Consider the following 18,128-nt stretch of genomic DNA (forward strand, 5'->3'; position numbering starts at 1 on the left):
TTGATGTCCAAGAGATTATTGTGTGTTTTCTTTTGGGAATGTTATGATTTCAGGTCTCACATTTAGGTCTTTAATACATTTTGAGTTTAGTATGGTTTAAGATAGTGGTCTAGTTGCACTCTTTCGCATGTAGCCATCCAGGTTTCCCAAGAACATTTATTGAAGAGACTTTTTTCCATTGTATACTCCTGCCTCTTTCATCATAGATTAATTGACCCTAAAGACATGGGCGTATTTCTGGGATCTCTATGCTGTTTCACTGATTTATGTGGGGTTTTACGGTTATGAAATTTGGCTTCTTGTCATCAGTTCCTGAAAACACGTCAGAGCCATAAAGGTGAAATAGGTGTCTTATTCAAAACAAGCCTCTTTTGGAAAGCATTAAGAATGGCAGCTGGCTGCCAGGGGAACCAACCATGATTAGAGGATTGGACCTTTCGGTCCCACCACCTAACCATCTGGGAAGGGAAGAGTGGCTAGAAGTAGAATCAATTGCCAATGGCTAACAACTTACTCAATCATACCTATGGAAGGAAACCTCCATAAAAACCCAATAGGATGAGGTCTAGAAAGCTTCCAGGTTGCTGAACACATGGAGATTCAGGGAGAGTGGCACACACAAAGAATATGGAAGTTCCATGCTCTTGCCACATACATTGCCCTATGTATCTCTTCCATCTGGTTGTTCTTAAGTTATATCCTTTTATAATAAACCAGTAATCTAGTAAGTAAAATGTATCTCTGAATTCTGTTGAACCACTCTAACAAATTAAACCCAAGATGGGGGGTCTTTGGAACCTCTAAACTATACCCAATTGGTAAGAAGCATAGGTGACAACCCAAACTTACAAATTGCATCTAAAGTTGGGGGGTAAGGAAAGAGTCTTGTAGAACTGAGCCTTAATATGTGGGACACAATGCAATTTCCAGGTTGATAGTGTCAGAATTAGGTTGAGTTGTAGACTACCCAGATGTCTAAGAATTACATTGTGGTGTGGAAAAATCCCCCACATACACACTGGAAATTGTATGCAGAATCTTTTTAGTACTTAACACAGAAAACTGCATCTAATATTATACAGTGAGGCAAACTGCAAGGGGGAAAAAAGAAGCAATAACAACAACAAAGCAAAACCAAAAATTATTCTCAATAGCTAGTATTACCTGTTACAAACCACTTAAACAAATGCCTCAGGCTCCCCACCTATGCCAAAACACTTCAAAATCCTATATAAAGTAAATATAAACCCCACACAAAATAAAAAATAACCCCACAATATATAAAGGATTTGTAATGATCTTCTTGGAATTTATATTATTTTCCCTTTCATTTTACACTTACAGACATTTTCAATTAAAAGGATCTCATTAGGAGCCTTCATTTTAAAGGAGAACATGGTATTATTTGTTAATTTTAAAAAGTAATAGAGTAGGGCAGCCCGAGGGTGTGATCCTGGAGACCCGGGATCAAGTCTCATGTCGGGCTCCCTATAAGGAGCCTGCTTCTCCCTCTGCCTGTGTCTCTGACTCTCTCTCTCTCTCTCTGTGACTCTCATGAATAAATAAATAAAATCTTTAAAAAAATAAAATAAAACGTAATAGAGGAAAACAAAAATGACTGAAAATGTCCTATTAGCAGAATTGACGTCAGCATAACAGCCTAAGATATTCCTCCTTTTCGTCCCCCTTTCAACAATTACTTAGGCATCTGTCCACAAACAAAAGTGCCTTTATGGGAGTTATGAGAAACAGAACCATATGCTAAGGGACCCAGGAGTCTCACCCACATGTGCATCTGGTAATAGGCAGACAGACCTCAGCACAGGCTGCAGAAGAGCCAGTGGACCTGCCCCAACTCCTCACGACCACAGTTGGGGAAAACCTGATAAGTACTGACCTGGGCAGATCCCAGTGAATGAAAACGAATCTGTGGAAATCCAGTCTTCCTCACAGGGAGAGGTTCTGGCCCGCCACTGGTGACGCAGTGCAGCCCCTCCCTCAACACAACACAGTATGGCTGAACTATCTGGGGGCATCCTCTCCCAAAAGGGAAACGGGAGAATAGTTGAGTTCATGCTCAGTCCCCCATGCTGTGGAGGGTGCTGCTGGAGAAACCCTATCTCTCCAGCAGCACCCAGAGTACTGAGGCTGGGCCTTCATGACTGACGGGAGGGAGGAGATCAGGAAAAAGACAAATGAGAATATCAAAAGGCACTGAAGGGACTCAGTTCCTGCTAACTGCACTCAAAACTTTAGCAGGAAGTCGATCCACAAGCCTATAGGATCATCACCTGACAATCTCCCCACTGGGCCCAAGAGCTAAGTGATAAACTCACACCTCCCCCACTCTGCAACCAGCTCCTCTCATAGGTTTCCAACTGAGGTGGCAACTCTAAGTCTGATAGGTGAGTGCTATCAGAAAAACAGATTGTTATCTATTGGCAAAGAAGAAACCAGAAACTTGAGTTACAGTGCCACTTTCTGGAAAACAAAAAAAGTTAACAGCAGCTAGCCTGGTGGTTCGTAAGAATCAGAGAAAAGATAAAAGCTTAAGAATTGTGCCACATGAAGAAGCAAAAAGGTGAAGAAGATGCTATCCATATAAGGAGACAACCCAGATACAAAAGGACTAAGAAACAGTTTACCCCGTCTAGAGACAACTAGTATAGATTTGAGGAAGTGTTTGCTACCTTAAATGCAAAAGCAGCAGTTCAAATCTACATGAAAAACCAAGGAAATACATCGTCACCAAAAGATAACAATAATGGCACAATAACCTAACTCAATGGCACAGAATTTAACAAGCAATCTGATAAAGAATTCAAAATAGCTGCTTAAGAAAATTCAACAAAGAAAACACAATCAACAAAGTACATCAATAAATTGAGAAATCTACAAAGACAGAGAAATCATAAAAAAGAAAACAAATGTAACGAATGCAATGAAAAATGCCATACAGAGCATCTACAATAGAGTAGATCAAATGGAAGACATAATAAGTGAGGTGGAAAAAAGAAATTTTGAAATAACCCAATCAGAAATGAATAAAGATCGCTTCTCGGCCTTTTGGCTAAGATCAAGTGTAGAAATGAATAAAGAGAAAAGAATGAAAAAGAATACAGCAAGTCTACATGACCTATAGGATGACAGTAAATGTACAAATATTAAAATAATCAGGATTTGAGAAAGAGCAGAGAATGAAAAGGGGTCAGAAAGTTTATTTAAAAAGATAATAGCGGGGATCCCTGGGTGGCTCAGCAGTTTAGCGCCTGCCTTTGGCCCAGGGCGTGATCCTGGAGACCCAGGATCGAGTCCCACATCAGGCTCCCTGCATGGAGCCTGCTTCTACCTCTGCCTGTGTCTCTGCCTCCCCCCCCACCCTCTGTGTGTGTGTATGTCTTTCATGAATAAATAAATAAAATCTTAAAAAAATAAAAATAAAAATAAAAAATAAAAAGATAATAGCTGCCAACTTTCCAAATCTGGAGATATAATTGGATGACCAAGTCCAGGAATCTAATAGATCACCCAATTATCTAAATGCAAAAAAACTCTGACTAAGACATAATATGACACTGTCAAAAACAAACACAAAGAATGCTAAAAGTAGCCAGAAAAAAAGACTGTAATTTCAAAGGGACACCCATTTGGCTATCAGCAACTTTCTCAGCAGAAACTCTTAGGGCCAGGACAGAGTGGAATGACATATTCAAAGTGTTGAAAGAAAATAAGTGTTGGCCAAAAATACTGCATCCAGCAAAGTTAGCTTTCAGGTATGAAGGAGAAATAAAGACTGTCTCAGACAAACAAAAGCTGAGAGAGTGCATCATCACTAGATCTGCCTTGCAAAAATGCTGAAAAGAGTCCTTTAAGCTGAAATGAAGATACTAATTGGTGACACGAGAACATATGAAGGTATGTAACACACACACCAAAAGTATATAACACAATAGTAAAGAGAAATATATGGTCAGATTTAGAAAACTAATTCTATAATAGATTCTACAAAACTCTAATTCTATAATAGTGTGTTAACCACTTAACTACAGCATAAAAGTTAAACAGAAAAGCATCAAAAGTAACTATAGCTACTACAGTTTAATGAATACACAATATAAAAAGAAGTAAATTGTGACATCAAATATATAAATATAAAAGAGAGAGAGTAAAAGAGTGGAACTTTGTATGCTACCGAGGTTAAGTTGCCATAGGGTTAAAATGGACTGCTTTATCTAAGAGATATTTTATATAAGTCCCATAGTAACTACAACACAACACAAAAACAGAATAGATTCACAAGAGAAAGGAAAAAACAGAGCATACCACCATGGAAAAACACCAATTTACAAAAGAAGGCAGAAACAGAGGGGAAAAGAAACTATGAAAATACAAAACAATCAGAAAGCAATTAATAAGATGGCATAAGTAAGTCCCTATATACCAATAAATACACTAAATATATGTGGATTGAATTCACCAAGCAAAAGGCAAATAGTGGCTGAATGGGAAAAAAAAAAAAAAAAAAAAAAAAAAAACACCAGACCCAACTATAGGCAGCCTCCAAAATACTTCAGATTTAAGGATACACATAGGCTGAAAGCAAAGAGATGACAAATGATATTCTATACAAGTAGAAACCAAAAGAAAGAGGGGTGGCTACTATATTTACATGAGACAAAATAAACTTTAAGCCACGAACAGTAACAAGAGACAAAAAAGGTCATTATATAATGATAAAGAGATCAATTCATCAAGAGGATATAATAATTGTAAACATATACCAACCCAACATCAGAACACCTAAATATATTTTATTTATACACACATGTAAATAAAACATTAACAGAACCGAAAGGAGAAATAGACAACAATAAAAGAATAGCAAGGGACTTCAATACTCCACTGTCAGCAGTGAACATCATCCAGACAATATCGACAAGGAAACACTGGATTTGAACCACACATATATTAGATCAAATGGACCTAACAGACATTTATAAGGCAATCCCTATCAAAATTCCAATGGCATTTCTAATAAAAAAAAATAGAAAAAACAAAATTTGTATGGAACCATAAAAGACCCCAAATAGCAAGAGCAATCCTAAGAAACAAGGATAAAGTTAAAGGTATCATACTTTCTGATTTCAAACTTCACTACAAAGCTATACTACTCAAAACAGTGTAGTACTGGCATAAATACAGGAGAGAATTAAGACCCCAGAAATAAAGCTCCACATATATGATCAACTAATTTTTTTAAGTAATCTATATGCCCAATGTGGGGCTCAAACACATGACCCCAAGATCAAGAGTCATATAACTGAGCCAGCCAGGGACCCCTAGGATCAACTAATATTTGACAAGGGAGCCACAAATATTCAATGGGGAAAGCATAGTCTCCTCAATAAATGGTGTTGGAAAAACTGGACAACAAGTAGATAAATGAGTATACCTATTTCTTAAACCATTCAAAATGGATTAAAGAGTATGTTACAAGGTCTGATATTGTAAAATCCTATGGTGATAATCAAATTGCAATATATAAATATAAAATCAACACTGCTGCACAACTTAAACCTACATGTTATATGTCAATTGTATCTCAATGAAAAGAAAGAAAAGAAAATTTTTCCTTATCTACTGATTACCTATTAGGAAATATTCCAGCCTCCCTCTCTTCTTTAATTGTTGTAAGGATATGACAAACTATTAAGGAACAAACCATGCATGCTCACAACATACCCCCTTCCTACCTATTTCCTCTCTTCCTCTCCTACTCTTAATCTTGTTCCTTGGGTAGCCATCCCAGCTACTCAAGATCAACCAATTTCAGGATACAAAATCCATATGCAGAAATTCTTTGCACTTCTATACACTAACAATGAAACGGCAGAAAGAGAAAATAAGAAAACAATCCTATTCACAGTTGCACCAAAAATAATACAATACTTAGGAATAGGCCTAACCAAGGCGGTGAGAGACCAGTATTCTGAAAACTACAAAACACAATGAAAGAAACTAAAAGATATTCCATGCTCATGGATTAGGAGAATAAATACTGTTAAAATGTCCACATTATCCAAAGCAATCCACAAATTTGATCTAATCTCTATCAAAATACCAACAGCATTTTTCACAGAACTAGAACAAACAATCCTAAAATTTGTATGGAACCAGAAAAGACCCCAAACAGCCAAAGCAATCTTGAAGAACAAAACTGGAGGTATCACAGGGTCCTGGGTGGCTCAGTCATTTAGGTGTCTGCCTTTGGCTCAGGTCATGGTCTCAGGGTCCCAGGCTCAAGCTCTGCATCAATGGGCTCCCTGCTCAGTGGGAAGTCTGTCTCTCCCTCTCCCTCTGCCCCCACCCCCACTCATGCTCTCTCGCCTCTCTCTCTAATAAATGAATTAAAAAAAAAAAAAAACTGGAGGTATCACAATCCCAGATTTCAAGATATACTACAAACTGTAGTAATCAAAACAGTATGGTAATGGCACAAAAACAGACATATTGATTAACAGAACAGAGAGCCAGAAATAAACCCATGATTATTTGGTCAATTAATCTTTGACAGAGGAGGCAAGAATATGCAATAAGAAAAAGTTTCTTCAACAAATGGTGTTGGGAAAACTAGACAGCTACCTGCAAGAGAATTAAAACAGACCACTTCCTTATATCATACACAAAAATAAATTCAAAATGGATTAAAGACCTAAATAGGATACCTGACCATAAAAAATCCTAGAAGAGAGCACAGGCAGTAATTTCTCTGATTCGAAAAAATATATACCTCCTTCTGTTTACTGCAACATTATTTATAATAGCCAAGATATAGAAGCAACCCAAGTATCCATCCATAGATGAATAGATAAAAAAGATGTGGTACATATATACAATGGAATATTACTCACCCATAAATAGAATGAAATCTTGCCATTTGCAATAACATGGATAGATGTAGAACACATAATGCTAAGTGAAATATGTCAGAGAAAGACAAATACCATATGATTTCACTTATATGTGAAATTTTTTTTTCATATGTGAAATTTAAGAAACAAAACAAAGAAAAGGAAAAAAAGACATCTCCGCCCCCCCAAAAAAAGACTCTTCAATAGAGAGGACAAACTAGTGGTTACCAGAAGGGAGCTGTTGGGGGGTTGGATGAAATAGGTGAGGGGAATTAAGAGTACACATATTGGGATGAGCAGTGAATAATAAACAGAATTGGTGAATCACTATATTGTTCACCTGAAGCTGATAAAACACTGTATGTTAATTATACTAGAATCTAAAAATTAAAAAAAAGACCAGCTGAATGACCCATGTAGCCCAAACCAAGAATCAGGAGATACATGGTGCTAAGCCACATGAATTTTATTCACAAATGAAAAAGAAGGCAAAAAATTCAATTTGCTTAAATTTTCCTAAATGACAACTCTATTCTAGGCCAGTGACAAGGACAACCTCAGGGCCTGCCACTTTTTTAGATTCAAAGCCAAGAGGAAACACCACCAATGGTCACTCTGGAGCCACTACCGGTGGTAAACCGGAGTGAACATTACATCCCACATGTTTCACTCTCTGCCTACTGAAAAACAGCACTGTGGTGTGCTGACCTGTCAGCTCGGGGGCAGACCTGACTGATCAAGGCATAATCCCAAATGACTGATCCAGGAATGGGCATGGGACCCAATTCTGGCCTATGAAAATTCAGAAGAGGTTGCTGGAGGTTTCTGGTGGATGCATGCAGCCAAATCCAGACCTGCCAGTGCTCTGGTAACAGCTATCTGAATTTTACTTGCAAATGGAAAAATGCAAGAAATCTCTTCAGAAAGTGAAGAGAACAAACTCTCAAACTGGACATGAACAAGGATGCAACCACCTATTGCTACGACATCCTACAATCCAGCCATGAAAGAGGATGCCATGGACAAAAGCTTACACAAAGGAAGGAGGGCAGAGAGAAGACACAGAAACAGCCTCAAGTGTACCCAACTTATCTCCTGACTCTACTGTAAATGACTAATATTCCTTAATAGGAAAGCCAGCCAGAATTAGGTTTCTTCATTTACAGCCAAAGGCCCCAGAGACTGGTGTTTTTTTATAATGAGAGAAATATATATATTTAAAATATCAATGAATAACGGGGAAGAAAACAGGCCATGCTCAGTGAGGGCTTATCAGAGCAAGAGTATTGATCCCCTGTACAACTTTTGCTGGATATTGCTTCATATATCTCCCTTTCATATTATGTGGTATTTTTAATGAAAACTGAGTCTGTGTGTTTTAGAAAATGCTCACTCTCATCACAAGAAAAGCATACTCAGGATCAGAAGCATAGGATGGAAAGAGGATTAAGGGATGGCAGACTGCCAACCCTCAGAGCCTTTCCTGCTCCCCATCCCTCACCCGAAACTTATCAATTATCATCACAGTAATAAACTGAACAGTTTAAAAGTCATGGCAATATTCTCATTTTGGACAAGATGATCTCCTTAGGCAGGGGAAATGTTTTACCGTGCTCTACTGAAAGACCTATTTATTATTTTCAATGTCAGAATTGTCTTAATCGTTTACTACTGCCATCTCCCTTCTCCCTTACGCTTAAGTTTGTGTTGGTGAATAATGAGAGCTATTAGTTGGCATTCAGTCCAGAAGTTTTTGAGAACTAAAGTAGGAATGTTAGGGGAATTTTCTCAAATTCCTTCCTGACTGTAATAACATGAATGATGTGGGACTCTGACCTACCCTCTCAAGTCTTTCTCCCTTTCCCTGCCTCCTCACCGAACACAGACCCACACAAGTTTCTATTTTCTCTCTTTGTATAACCAGGCTATTGAATGTGGTAAAACACACACACACACACACACACACACACACACTCACAAAACCAATGAAGATGAGTGCCAAGCACACCTATGGTCCTGAAAGTTACTGCCCCTCTGTCAACCTGCAGGGTCAGCTCCATCTCCCAACCCTGTTCTTCAAAGCTCCTACAAACAAACCTTCTGCATAGCACCCCCTTCCACCTTCCATTTCCTCTACAGGCAAGAACTGCTTCAATGTCCTACCCTCCAGCAGCAAACATATCTACATTGCCAATCATCACGATAGTTTTCCTTCTTAGGTCAGAGGAAAGAGCATAGCCCCTCCTACAGAATTGATATTAAAATGGTAACAAGAATACTCACAATGTACCATGTTTCTCATCCTACATAAAGTTATAAGTGCCAGGGCACCTGGGTGGCTCAGTGGTTGAGCATCTGCCTTTGGCTCAGGTTGTGATCTTGGGGTCCTGGGATCGAGTCGTGCATTGGGCTCCCAGCAAGGAGACTGTCTCTCCCTCTATGTCTCTACCTCTCTGTGTGTCTCTCATGAAAAAATAAAATAAAGTATCTTTAAAAAACAAAAAGTTAAAAACAAACAAACAAACAAAAAGTTAGGGGGACGCCCGGGTGGCTTGGCGGTTGAGCGTCTGCCTTGGGCCCAGGGTGTGATCCTGGAGACCTGGAATCGAGCCCCACACTGGGCTCCCTGCATGGAGCCTGCTTCTCCCTCTGCCTGTGTCTCTGCCTCTCTCTCTCTCTTTCTCTGTGTCTTTCATGAATAAATAAAATATTTTTTTAAAAAAGTTATAAGCTCCATTTGTGCTCTAGATCCTATTATCTCCTCTCCTTGGTCCATTAATCCTTTTCTTCTCTGGCTTCTCAATTATCACTATCCCCTCAAATTCAAATTCCTCAGACTTCCACTTCTAGCCAGGACAAAGAAACAGTGAAATTTACCCTTCCACCTGAAACAACTTTTTTTTTTAAAAAAAAAGGCCTGAATATATGAAAAAATGATTTTCCAGACCCTGGACGTTAGACCACAAAGGATAGTGATGCCTGAAAGATGGGAAATACAGGAAGTGATCCTTTGCTTACAGCCTTGAAAGCATTTCCAGGCTGAAGCATAGAGAGAAGATCCCAGGTGGAACCTAGTCAACTACTCAAGCTGAAGAGATGTGGCTGAGTCTTAATAAACCAAGGTGAATCCACAGGACAGAGTAGCAGGAGGAGAGAAGTCAGGAGATGTACAGAGGGTCCCACTCGAATACTGAACGGAGTACTGGAGGGCCCAAGTGCCTGATGAAACTACTGGAGGCTGAAGGAAGAACCACCTGAGAGCATGAAAGACAACGGTAATCTGAGCTCCCTTGGGACTGGAATGTTTGTGGACACAAACATTCCATGGATAGCAAAGCCTGACAGGCAGAGAAACACTGTAATTAAGCTGGAGGGGGATCCCTGGGTGGCGCAGCGGTTTGGCGCCTGCCTTTGGCCCAGGGCGCGATCCTGGAGACCCGGGATCGAATCCCACGTCAGGCTCCCGGTGCATGGAGCCTGCTTCTCCCTCTGCCTGTGTCTCTGCCCCTCTCTCTCTCTCTCTCTCTTTCTCTCTCTGTGACTAACATAAATAAATAAAAATTAAAAAAGGAAAAAAAATAAACTCTAAGCTGGAGCTGCAACCTAAGAAATATCAAAGACCCACAAAAGTAAAAGAACAGCATAATTTTTTATAGAATTACTCCATAAATTTTGGTGACGTATGAGAGGCAAGAGCAAGGGAGAGGGGAATACCACTAAATTCCTTCCTGATGCCAAGCACTGGAAACGGTTCAATAAGACACAGTCCCGGCCCCAGTGGGCCATTCCATAGTCTTCAGAACAGATTCATCAACTTCCTCCTCTGAGTACTCCTTCAGCTTTTGGCCAGGAGTCAGCTAAAAGGTCCCCTCCTTGAAAAAGCTTTCCTTCACCTCTCTAACTACTACAGAGTAGCCTGCTTTCCTTTCTTTACAGTACTTTTCACAATTTCTAATTATCATTTATTATTACTGTATGATTATGATTACTTACTGTTTTCTCCCATGCACAATTAGAATATGAGCTCCATATATGAAGAAATCATGTTTGTCATCTTCACCACCGTACCCTTTGTGACCACCATGGTCTATAACCACTGAAGGTACTCTACTTACTGAATGAAAACAAGAGCTATGACCAGGATAAGTTTTCCGATGGTAACATTTCCCAGGCTAGTTTGCTCCAAATCCTTAGATTTGGTTCCCTTAGTTACAAAGGAGTATACAAAGTACTCACCTCAACCTGAGTAACATTGATGACCAGCACCACCACCATCAACACTGCAAGCAGACAGCAGAAAAGCCGTAGTTTGAAGAAACTGATCCACATTGTCTGGCTGTGTCTTGATCACCCATGGCCGACACCATGCTACCTTCACTCCTCAAAACTCCATTTCTTTGTTCTTCTGATGTGCAGGTGAGCTTTTAGTTTTGCAGGTGAGCTTTTAGTTTAATTTGCTTCTTTTCTGCTAGTATCAGTAAGAGTTCTTTGTATGGAGGAGAAGCTGGGGTTGATTTAAGAAGTACACTCTTCAAAGGACTCCTTCAAAAAGGGAAGATGAGAATACGCGTCATCAGCTGCAACAGCCTAGTGTGTGCTAAGAGGAAAGACACTACATTTCCTCTTCAACCCTCTCAAAGGCCCAAAGTCATGACAAGAAAGCAAAGAGCAGGAGCACAGTAAAATCTGTTCCATATCCAATTTGCTCAAACCCAACCCCAGGCTTCCACGTAAATAGAGTGATATTTGTCCTACAACCTATTTAGGTTTTAACTTTTAAGAATACAGAGAAGAACATCTTCAAACTCTTAGAAATAGAAAATTAGAGTCACTGTTAAATTTCTAGAGGTCTAAGTAAATAAAATCATTTCCCTTCCCGTATGGTTATATAATACCTCTAAAGTAATTATATTTTATCAGCATTAAGAGGAAACCTCATGATTTTATGAGAAGTTCTGGGATACTGTGCAAACCATCCTGACCTCCTCTAGAAAACAAGGAGCAGTGTCCCCCTGCACAGCAGAAAACATGAAATACTCTTTGGATTTTCAGCTCCCCACCACATATATAGAACTGATAATGCTCCCTCAGCTGGGTAACAGGGCACAGGAGGGAAGACACTTGCCCTGGAGATATAGGAAAGAAAAGCTAAGCCTGAGGATTAAGAGGAGATCCAAATCTTTCATCATCTCTGCCAGAGGGAGAGGACTTCAGAGCCTGCCACTCCTAACTGTTCTCCCATATGATTTCAAAATGCTGCCCCCAGTTGTTATTTTGGTAATTGTAAGCAGAGAATGTACTATTTTTTTTTTAGGATTTTTTAATTTATTCATTTGAGAGAGAGAGAGCACAAGCGGTGGGGGAGGGGGGAAAAGAGGCAGAAGGAGGGGGAGAAGCAAGCTCTCCGCTGAGCAGGGAGCCCCACGTGGGGCTCGATCCCAGGATCTGGAGATCATGACGTGAGCCAAAGGCAGATGCATAACCAGCTGAGTCACCCAGGTACCCCAAAAGTACTAATATTTTGTTCCTAGCTTGGCTTTCCATAGGGGGCAGTGTGGAGAAGATGAAAGGGTGCATAACTATGGTGTATAGGGGACCACTGAATACCTCAGCCGCACCAGCACTCCCTGACGCTGTGTACTGGACCTGGCAAGCCATCCTATTCCCTCACTCTTCCACACTGTCTAATCCATTCCCATGCCACAAGGACCACAACTCCCCCTCACCTCCACTTTATAAAGGAGACAGGGCTAGGCTATTCTAACATGCTCTCCATCCTCAGAATTGCCACAGAAATTTCTTCTCATTTCTCTTCTCAGTGTTTTCACTCCTCTGTATTTGTATGTATTTCCTGTCCCCAACTAGACTATACCAAAAATGACTATTTAAAACACGCGCGCGCGCACGCGCGCACACACACACACACCCACACACACAGAAACTAGGGGCACCTGGGTGGCTCAGTCAATTAAGCATCCAACTCTTGGTTTTGATTCAGGTGGTGATCTCAGGGTCATGAGACCAAGCCCATGTGGGGCTATGTGCTCAGCATGAAGTCTGAAGCTTGTCCCACTCTCTCCCTTTGCTCCTCCCTCTGCACTCAAGCTCTTTCTCAAATAAATAAAATTAAAAAAAAAAAAAACAGAAACCATGTATCAGAGAAAAAGCAACTTAATAACAATATATCATTCTTTGATTCCCTCATAGTACCTCCCCCTTATATGATATATGTTGATTCAACAATCTACACAACAAATAATTATGGAGGCCTACTCTATACCACACACTGCACTAAATGACAAAAATTCCCATGGAAAAGCTTACACTCATATTAGGCAAGAGGTAGCTCCTCTCCTAAATTAAATAGGAATAAATCCACCACTCCTGGCCACCTCTATAGGGATACTAAGTACTGTGAAAGGATGCACTTAACCATTTGATCACTCCTCAACACTGGCCCTCTCCAACACCCAAGCACACACTCACCCCAAAGTGCCTGTAAATTCTGGAAAGAATGGCTGTGAACTAGAAGAAATAACTCTGTCATCAGGGCCCAACTGCTCCTCTGCAGAAACCCTTCTCAAGGAGCTGGCCATAAAAATCATAGGTTTCCCTCATGCCCAGAGAAGGAAAAGACCAAAGGTGATACTCCACAGAGATTCAGCAGCACCATAGTAAGCACGGTCTGTGTACCATGGAAACGCCAACAGCTGAGAGAAGCTCAGTGTTACTCAGAGCCACGTAGCAGCAGCAGTCAGGAGTGCAGAAGGATGCCAAGGGCAGCAGACTCTAGAGCTATAGGAACTATAGGGAAATAGCAATGCAAATATGCAAGAAGACCCCCACAGCCAAAGACTTCTACTGAAAATCATCATTGGAGAGTCATGCCAAGGAAGACCTAACTTCCTGCTGGGAGCAAAGAGAGCACTGAGTTTTGAGAGACCCATTTGTACACATCTAAGTAGATGTGGCTGGAGGCGCACTTAGACCTCTTGAAAAGACATATATTAAAATGTTGATAGTTGTCACCTCTGTGCGGTTTTCTTTCTCCTTAGTCTTTATCTTTCTGTCTTAACTTTTCACCAGGAAATAAAAATTACAAATATAAAGACAAGCAAAATGTAAAACGCATGGTGTGTTGGGTCTTTCACCAAAGCTTATTAAGACAACTTACCAGGGGCGCCTGGGTGGCTCAGTCAGCTGAGCGCCTACCTTGGGCTCAGATCATGATCCCAGGGTCCTGGAATCAAGCCCCATGTAAGGCTCCCGCTCAGTGGGGAGCCTGCTTCTCCCTCTCCTCCCTGCTCATGCTCTCTCTCACTATCTCTCTCGCTATCTCTGTCTCTCAAATAAATAAATAAATAAAATCTTAAAAAAAGAAGACTACTTACCAGCCAATCTAACTTCCTTATGACCTATCCTAAAAGCAAGTTTCTGAAAGTAATAATTAAAGATAAGCCATAAGGAGAAACAGAGCATTAAACCAAATATAGGAAAACAATTCAAAATGAAAAATTTCAAAGTTGAAGGAAGAAATCTCTAACCATTCTCTACTATTTTTCTACAAATATAAAACCTAGGCATTTTAAGTTTATTTGCAAAGACAGCAGGACAATATCATTTGAGATCTCAAATTACCTTAGAATTGAGTAAAAACAAAAGGGTTAAATAGGAATGACTCTAACAAAAAATTTCCTAAATCAACCAAAAATAAAAATATATAATGTGATTTACCTTTTTTTATAAATGTCCGGTTCCCAAGGAGAGATGCTTATTAGAACTAAGAAATTAGAGCTTACATCTAACTTTCCTTCCAGTGTAAAGTCCTGAATTCAAGCAATCGTGAAAGCAGCACTTATTCTTGTCTTGCCATATTCAAATCATAGGTTGATACTTTTTTCATTTGTATACCATTCTTCCTTCTACAACAGGGATAAACACATGACACACAGGTTAAAGATACTGAAATTAAGGAAAACATATTTGAAATCAAGAGTATAATTTTATACCAAGATGTACATAGATTTTGGTATAACATAGTAGGAAAAACATTTCCTTTACTATCAATAAAAAAACAATAACTGGCTATTTATATATGTGAACTTAAATATGGCAAGTCATGCTCAGACCTAAGCTGAAGGTCAAAACCTTATAAGTAACATTATAACTGGAAAAAATAAATAAATAAAATAAGTAAATAAATAAATAAATCAAAGATAGAAGCACCCTATGTTACTTTTTCTTAAAGACTAGAATAATCATGTACTTAACAACCCATCCTACCACAATAGAAAACAAGATAGATCCAAAAGTTATGATTACTCCAGGAGAAATTTAAATTTGAGCAGTCTGATTTTCAAATCTTTCTAATCTGCCAGTCCACCACTTAGTCATGCTTCATATTTAGGTTTGAAGGACAAGCAAAATGTAAAACGCATGGTGTGTTGGGTCTTTCACCAAAGCTTATTAAGACAACTTACCAAGGGCGCCTGGGTGGCTCAGTCAGCTGAGCGCCTACCTTGGGCTCAGATCATGATCCCAGGGTCCTGGAATCAAGCCCCATGTAAGGCTCCCGCTCAGTGGGGAGCCTGCTTCTCCCTCTCCTCCCTGCTCATGCTCTCTCTCACTATCTCTCTCACTATCTCTGTCTCTCAAATAAATAAATAAATAAAATCTTAAAAAAAGAAGACTACTTACCAGCCAATCTAACTTCCTTATGACCTATCCTAAGAACCCCAGACTACCTCTCTGCACCTGTCTTCCTATCCCATCTTGCGAGAGAATCACAGTGATTGCTTACATCACTTGGAATTAAAATTGTCAATAACATCAATGAGACAGTTGAGTTCAGTACTAAAAAGAAAATTAGGCAGCAAACCCATGCCCTAGGGAACTAAAGTTCTTGGACAACCATTTAACAAAGACAATAATGTACTAGAGGATAACCACACATCCAGTTTCTGGGACAGTTCCCGTCCTAAATACCCTGAACTGCTATCTACATAAATGTAATTGTACTTATCAGACCAAGTGTCTAGAATTTTAATTCAGAGTACAAAGACTACTTCACAAAAGACAATCAGATTTACATGGACAATACCCAAATTTAAATATTTATATATCAGGGGAGCCTGTGTGACTCAGTCAGTTAAGCATCTGACTCTTAATTTCAGCCCAGGTCATGACCTGAGGGTTGTGAGATTGAGCCCCACATTCAGGCTCCATGCCTCCCCCAAATTTATATATTAAACTTTCCAAATTGCAGCTATAGAACTCATAAATACAGAGAACAAACTGCTGGTTGCCAGAGGGGAGGGGAATCAGGGGGATGGGCAAAATAGGTGAGGAAGATTAAGAGATACAAACTTCCAGTTACCAAATAAGTAAGTTATGGGGATGCAAGTATAGCATAGGGAATATAGTGAATAATATTGTAATATCTTTGTGCGGTGGCAGGTGGTAATTACACTGATCATGGTGATCATTTTGTAATGTATATAAATGTCAAATCACTCTGGTATACACCTGATACGAACAGAACACTGTATGTCAACTGTACTTCAATAAATAAATAACAAAGAGCAGGTATATTTCATAAGGTGCTGGGTAAGATCTTGAAACTTAACGAGCCAGGATCTAGAGAAAGAACTGGAGACCTATCCAAGAACATGACAGTGATGGGTCACCAAGTAAGGTCCATCCTTGGATGAAGAAGAAACACAGCAGAAGTCTGCAGGACTTGTTTCCCCTGATTCCATTTCTCTGTCATTTATCCCCACTTCACACACCCAAAGTGCTGACTCACCACCCCGGCCTTCCCTCGCCCTTCTTCCAAAGCAGCACCCCATGCTTTCACGGGAGGAGGGAATGAGAAGGAAACAACAAATCAGTTGAATAAGTCAGAGGGCGGTGAATGCTGTAAGAAAAAAGTAGGGCACAGTGATAGCCTATGTTCTTTAACCTGGCATGCACATTAATATCACATTAATATCATCCTGTGAGCTTTTAACAATGCCAATGCTTAGACTAGACCCAACTAGCTGAATCAGAAGCTGTGGGATCAGGACCCAAAAAAGAGCTTTTTAAAAAGGGTCTCCAGGAAATCCCTGGGTGGCTCAGCGGTTGAGCGCCTGCCTTTTGTCCAGGGCGTGATCCTGGAGACCCGGGATCAGGTCCCGCGTCGGGCTCCCTGCATGGAGCCTGCTTCTCCCTCTGCCTGAGTCTCTGCCTCTGTGTGTGTGTCTTTCGTGAATAAATAAATAAAATCTTTAAAAAAAAATTAAAAAGGTCTCCACACGACCACAATATGCAGCCAAGTGGGGGAGCCACTAGTCTGGGGTGGCCAGCGGTGTTGGTAAGAGCGGGTCAGCGACGGCCTTTCCAAAAGGATGTCTGAATCGTAACTTACGCCGTGTCCTCGGGACAATCTGACGCCAGGGTGACGGGGAGAGCCACCTCACTTCGGTCGTCGGTCGGTTCCTTCATCCCCTTTCTCAGCATGCGTCAGGCCGAGGCTGTGGAGAGAAGAGGCCCAGCGCGGTCAAGGGGGCGCCGAACCCACACGCCCCACACGCCCCACACGCCGCGGAGCCGGAGCGTGCGGCCGCCTCCTCGGCGTTGTCAGGCGCTGGCGGCGCCGCCCGCCTCAAGCACACCCCGAGGCGCCCGGCGATACGCGCCCGGAGGAGGGGGAAGGCCCCGGAGCCGTGCGCTTCTTCATCTTTGGGAAACGGGCAGCCATCCTCCTGCAGGGCAAATCGGGGCAAGGGAGGAAAATTTCACAGACCATTACCCACGACGCTCGGGTAAGTGCTGACAGCGAGCGCCGCTTACCACCGCGCCGGCGGCCTGGGATCCCGCGGCGGGGGCCACCGGCCAGGGCGCCCACATCACACCGGCAAGGTCGCTCGCTCCGCCCCGCCCCGCCCCGCACGACCTGAGCCCGGGGGCCCGGGGCGTCAGCGCAGGGACGCCGGGGGAGGTCGGCGCGCGACGCCGTCGCCGGGCAAGCGGCCGCGGGCCGGAGGAGGGGGCCGCGGACCTCGGCAGCAGCCCCCGCGCCTCAGGGGTCGGCGCGTGCGGAGCGGGGCTTCTCGGGCCCCCGCCCGGCGCCTGCGCACAGCCGCGCCCCCCACGCTCCCCGCCGCGCGCAGCCGTCCGCGGGGCTCCTCCGGCCGCCGGGCATCCGCACGCGCGAGCCCGGCTTCCTGGCCCCGC

The 18,128-nt window shown here is 41.6% G+C and overlaps 1 protein-coding gene across 3 annotated transcripts in view; it reads right to left on the bottom strand.

Annotated features, from left to right (window-relative positions):
- Nucleotides 1-17,905, bottom strand: part of NXPE3 (neurexophilin and PC-esterase domain family member 3) — a 46,898-nt gene extending 28,993 nt beyond the window's left edge. For 2 of the 3 annotated variants that reach the window (XM_072811829.1, XM_072811831.1), the window contains exons 1-4: nucleotides 17,745-17,905; nucleotides 17,320-17,425; nucleotides 14,646-14,833; nucleotides 11,148-11,453 (exon numbers count right to left, since the gene is read on the bottom strand). In XM_072811829.1, the coding sequence (XP_072667930.1) occupies nucleotides 11,148-11,240 (93 nt within the window). In that variant the 5' untranslated portion in view covers nucleotides 11,241-11,453; nucleotides 14,646-14,833; nucleotides 17,320-17,425; nucleotides 17,745-17,905. Of the gene's footprint in view, nucleotides 1-11,147; nucleotides 11,454-14,645; nucleotides 14,834-17,319; nucleotides 17,426-17,703 lie in introns of all 3 variants that reach the window. The other variant, XM_072811830.1, reaches the window with a different exon arrangement.
- Between the last annotated feature and the right edge of the window lie 223 nt (nucleotides 17,906-18,128).

This window comes from Canis lupus, chromosome 35, assembly GCF_048164855.1.
Source record: "Canis lupus baileyi chromosome 35, mCanLup2.hap1, whole genome shotgun sequence".
Taxonomy (NCBI): domain Eukaryota; kingdom Metazoa; phylum Chordata; class Mammalia; order Carnivora; family Canidae; genus Canis; species Canis lupus.